The sequence below is a fragment of the Cicer arietinum genome, chromosome 3, assembly GCF_000331145.2.
Source record: "Cicer arietinum cultivar CDC Frontier isolate Library 1 chromosome 3, Cicar.CDCFrontier_v2.0, whole genome shotgun sequence".
NCBI classification, from domain to species: Eukaryota; Viridiplantae; Streptophyta; class Magnoliopsida; order Fabales; family Fabaceae; genus Cicer; species Cicer arietinum.
The window spans coordinates 59,305,033-59,310,406 of NC_021162.2; the positions used below are offsets into that span (position 1 = coordinate 59,305,033).

The following is a 5,374-nucleotide window of genomic DNA, read 5'->3' on the forward strand; positions in this document are numbered from 1 at the left end:
GAGTATTATTTCCAAACAAAAAATATTAGAGTACAATCATAAAATTGATTAAATAGACTATGTTAAACTAATGGGCCTAATTAACGAGCTAAATAAAAACTCTGCGAATAATTCCACAATATCAAAAGTATATTTACAACACTCCCCCTCAAGTTGGTGAATGGATATCTATCATTCTCAACTTGCAAGTAAGCTGATTGAATCTTTCAGTTGATAAGTCTTTTGTTAACACATCAGCTAGTTGATGCACAAAAGGAATGTAGGTTGTAGTTATTAATCCAATATCCAACTTCTCTTTGATGAAATGTCGGTATATCTCAATATGTTTTGTTCTGTCATGCTGAACGGGATTATGAGCAATATTGATGGCTGATTTATTGTCACAAAACAACTTTGTAAGGCCTTCACAATTTATCTTCAAATCTTCTAGCACAAGTTTCATCCATAATAGCTCACAAATTCGTAGTGCCATAGCTCTAAATTCTTCCTCAGTGCTTGACCGAGCAACTACGCTTTGCTTCTTACTCCTCCAAGCAACCAGGTTCCCACATAGGAAGGTACAGTAGACTAAAGTAGATCTTCGATCACTCACTGAACCTACATAATTAGCATTAGTGTAAGCTTCCATAGTTAAGCTTCCACCTCTTTTAAACAAGATTCCTCTCCCTAGAGTAGCTTTGAGATATTGTAGAACACAATCTACAGCCTGTAAATGTCTCACCCTCGGATCATGCATGAATTGGTTCATCACACTGACTGCATATGCCAAATCCGGCCTAGTATGTGCTGAGTAAATCAATTTTCCCACTAGTCTCTGAAACTGACCCTTGTCAACCTTTGCACTTTCCTCCTCAAAATTCATCATGTGATTTTGCTCAATAGGAACACTTGTAGGTTTGCATCCAAGTTTGCCTATTTCTTGCAAAAGATCAAGCACATACTTCCCTTTGAGAGATAAAAATGCCTTGCTTTGAGTAGGCTACCTCAATTCCCAAGAAATACTTGAGTTGCCCAAGGCCGTTCATCTCAAACTCTACTGATAATTTCTTTGAGCAAGGGTCTCTCAGTCAAATCATCTCTTGTAACAATAATATCATCAACATAAACAAGAAGTACAATTAGTTTTCCTCCTTGTGAATGTTTGAAGAACAAAGTGTGATCTCCTTGGCTTTGCTTATAGCCCAAGCAAACCATTGTCTTTGTGAATCTCCCAAACCATGCTCGAGGGGACTACTTTAGTTCATATAAGGCCTTCTTCAATCGACACACCTTGTTGACTCCACCTTGGAGACCAAAGTTTGGATGAATCTCCATATTCACTTATTCCTCTTAGTCTCCATGCAAGAAAACATTTTTTACATCAAGCTAGTGCAATTCCCATCTAGGGTAGGCAGCAAGAGATAGTAAGATCCAAACAGTATTCATCTTTGCCACTGGAGCAAATGTCTCCTCATAATCAATGCCATATGTCTGAGTATATCCTTTTGCCACTAGTCTGGCCTTGTAACGATCAAGAGTGCCATATGGTTTGTGTTTCACTGTATAGATCCTCCTACATCCAGCTGACTTCTTGCCTCGTTGCCTCTCAACAATCTCTCAAGTCCCATTTTTCTCAAGTGCTTTCATTTTTTCATCCATAGCTTGGACCTAGTTTTTATCTTTCAATGCTTCTTGAACAAATGATGGGATTCTCTCAGAGTCAACAATTGCAATAAAAACTTAATACTGCAGAGAAAGATGTTTACAGGAGACAAATTGAGAAGTAGGATATATGTATTTAGAGGCACAAGATCTTTTTTCCTTTCTCAAAGCAATGGGTAAATCATTCAGATCGTTATCACATGTATCAGAAACATGAGAATCGCCAATAGAAGGAAGAATCATTTTTCAGCACTTACCACCGGATCAGTATCACAAGTATCAGAAATATGAGGATCACCAATAGAAGAATCATTTTCAGTATTTACCATTGGTTCAGGTGATTGGAGTTGTTTCTAGAAAAGGTTGGGTTTACTTCTTCTTTGATACAATAGAATTGGTGTCGAAGGTGCTAATTCAATAGGCACTCAAGATTCAGAAGCAAGGCTAAGAGAAGGCATCGTCATAATAAGTGCCTCAAATTCAGAAGCAGGGCTAAGAGAAGGAACCGAAGCAGGTGGTTTAAGGAAAACTAAAACCAAGGATCAGGAACTCGAACTTAAAGTCGGTGTCGTTCATGTTCTCCCCCTATGGCTGAGGACGAGTGAAGACACATTCTCGTGAAATGTGACATCCCTAGAAACAAAGTACTTATGACTGGGAGGATGATAGCATTTGAACCCTCTTTTGTTAGAAGGATAACCCACAAAGACACGTCTAACTACACAAGAATCCAACTTGGTTCGGTGTTGTTTATGAACATGGACAAAAGCAACACATCTAAATACTCGAGATTCCACACTCTGTATAATTGAAACAGAAGGAAAAAGAGAGATCATAAACTGAACAGGACTAACATTACCAATAACAAGAGATGGTATTCGATTAATTAGATAAGCACTAGTCAGCACCGCTTCACCCCAATATGATTTTGGAACAGACATTTGGAAGAGAAGAGCTCGAGTAACTTCGAGTAAGTGGCGATTCTTCCTTTTTGCAATCTCATTTTGTTGTGAAGTGTGTGTAAATTCATGGACAGTAAATCCATGGACAATGCTCTGTTTACTATTAAAGCTTGATAGGTTATGATTATCATACTTCTTCCCATTGTCAGACTGTAATTTTTTAAAGACGTTCCCAAATTGTGTCTGTACCATATTGTAAAATTGAATGAACCATTAAAGTACTTCTGATTTATCCTTCGTAAACAAAAACTCCAAGTTACCCGAGATAAACCATCTTGCACCAGAAATATTAGAAATATGAGCAGGTCCCCAAACCTTGGAATGGATAAGATCAAATGGAAGGAAAAGTAGCACGATGGTGCTTAGAAAACTGACAGATGTCGCATTTGCTTTGAAAACAAAGATGGAAACATACACTTCATTAATGGAAAAGGAGGATGACCAAGACGCTTATGCTGGAGCCATATTTGTGAGGCAGAAGAACGAGACTTTGCCTTAGACAGAAGTACACAAGACAACACATTCTGACTAGTTTGTGCATAAGACAAATAGTATAAACCTCTAAGATCGTTTTTCTCGTTGCAAGATCTTGAAAAGTACAACGAGAATAAAAAAAGATTACTGCACAATTATTATCCTTTTTAAGCTTATGAATTGAGATAAGATTATTCGAAAGACTAGGAATATGAAGCGCATCTTTTAGTTTAAAATATTGAAGGTCAATGTCTCCACAACCATCAACATGAGTATGAGAACCATCTGCAATAGTAATATAAGATATGTCGGAAGGAGAAGTATACTTCAAAAAGGTTGTGAGTCAAATGTCATTTGATGAGTGGCACCGGAATCAAAAATCCAAGCACGGCCAGAGCCATTATTACCCGGCATATTGAACAACTATGTCTTTCTCAATAGAACAAAAAAGTCTTCAGTGACAGTCACAAACAAACAAAAAATAGTCAAAAAATACCAAAAACGTGAAGTATCTCAGAACGCGATTTCAACCACAGAACCTGATAGAGGATGGTCTGATCTGAAAACTGGGAAAAAGTGACGACAAACAGACTGCTGGAAGGTGGCGTTTGGTGGTTACACACCGTAGAAGACGGTGCGTGTGGGCTTCACGCGCATAGACAAAAACAGCACGTGAGAGTATGATGGCAGGGTTGGTGATGATCAAATCTGGACGGAAAGTGAAGGAAACCAGTGAACAGTGATGTGAGCAAAAAACGGCGACCAGCAACGAAGAAAGTGAATGGTGAGGATCTGAACCAAAAACAGTGCACAGACAGCAGCAAAGTGACATAAAAAGGTCCACAATGAGACCCTATAATCTAGAGCTCGTGATACCATGTAGAATTGGGAAATAGTTTTCGGAATATTATTTCCAAAAAAATATATTAGAGTATAATCATATTAAATAGACTATGTTAAACCTAATGGGCCTAATTAACCGGCTAAATAGAAACTCTACAAACAATTCCACAATCTCAAAGGAATATTTACAACATTGATGAACGCACTGCTACTGGCTTAGCAGTGAGACAAATCCAAGTAATGCTATGTGCAGCCACATTGAAAATCACCGCGGGTCTTGTCAGCAGTAAAGATGTCGTACACGTTGCTAGCTTTTGCAGCTCCACCATCCCTTAGTTTGATCCCATCCGTTCCATCACACTCACTCTAATGCATACCCATCTCATTCAAAATTACCCTTTCAAATTTTCTAACAAAATCAACTCCGCCCGACCTCCTTAATTCCATTGATTCTTTTAAAAGTATAAACTTTTCTGCATATCTTGAAATGGTATCAAAGGCTTTGTTTTAGGAGGCATGAGTTCCATCATTGTTGAGTGTTTGACCTACATTTTCAAACTCGTAAAGGTTCGAACGCAACTCCAAGTAAAGACCCAATCCCCAAACTTTCGACCTGCTCAAGAAGAAATTGTACATTCCCAACATTGGCACCATTAGTAGCCATGCTGCTGACATGGCAACATCGTAAACATGACCGATGACAGTGCAATAGTTGTTCACACTCTGAGTGGCAGCAGCTCTGCAATGACAATGGCTGGTAAGGGACTTGCGTTGTGCCCAAAGACATCATTGCTACAACCATCCTAATTAAAATTTGTAAGGGTTTAAAGTTATGTTTCATGGGATTGAACCATGTGTTTAAACGATTCACCCTTTCAGTTTTCATGATTTCTCCTGTTTTTTCATTGGAAACATTGTAAGATTTCTGTTTTGACACTACATTTTGTGTGACCTCTGTTTTGACCCTGGTGTTTTTCAGGTCACTATCAAACGGATTAGAAGTGAAAGTGAGCAACTGACTTTGAATGCTGGAAAAGGGGATTGTGTGCTTCACACGGTTACTCAAAAACCTGAAGAGAGGTTTTTTCTACGCCTTCCTTCCTTTGACAAGATTTTAACGCCAGTAAATGGCGCCTATTTCCTCATATTGACAGTACTAGTCTTTGGAGTGACGTGGGCATGCTGCATGTTCAGGAAGAAACGGAATGACGAGGTCCCATATCAAGAGCTCGAAATGGCATTGCCCGAGTCGGCTTTGGCTACCAATGTGGAGTCAGCTGAAGGTTGGGACCAAGTATGGGATGACGATTGGGATGACAATGTATCAAGTAAATCGCCAACCGTGCGTCATGCAGGAAGCATCTCAGCAAATGGCCTTACTTCTAGATCTTTAAACAAAGATGGATGGGAAGATAATTGGGATGATTAATTAAGAAAAAGAAAAAGAAATTAGG

At 38.8% G+C, this 5,374-nt stretch overlaps 1 protein-coding gene across 2 annotated transcripts in view; it reads left to right on the forward strand.

The window, feature by feature from the left end:
• The window catches only part of LOC101497036 (uncharacterized), a 10,598-nt gene that overhangs the window by 4,719 nt on the left and 505 nt on the right, over window positions 1-5,374 (forward strand). The window contains exons 4-5 of one of the 2 annotated variants that reach the window (XM_004492502.4): window positions 4,900-5,000; window positions 5,115-5,374. In XM_004492502.4, the coding sequence (XP_004492559.1) occupies window positions 4,900-5,000; window positions 5,115-5,349 (336 nt within the window). In that variant the 3' untranslated portion in view covers window positions 5,350-5,374. Of the gene's footprint in view, window positions 1-4,899 lie in introns of both variants that reach the window. The other variant, XM_004492501.4, reaches the window with a different exon arrangement.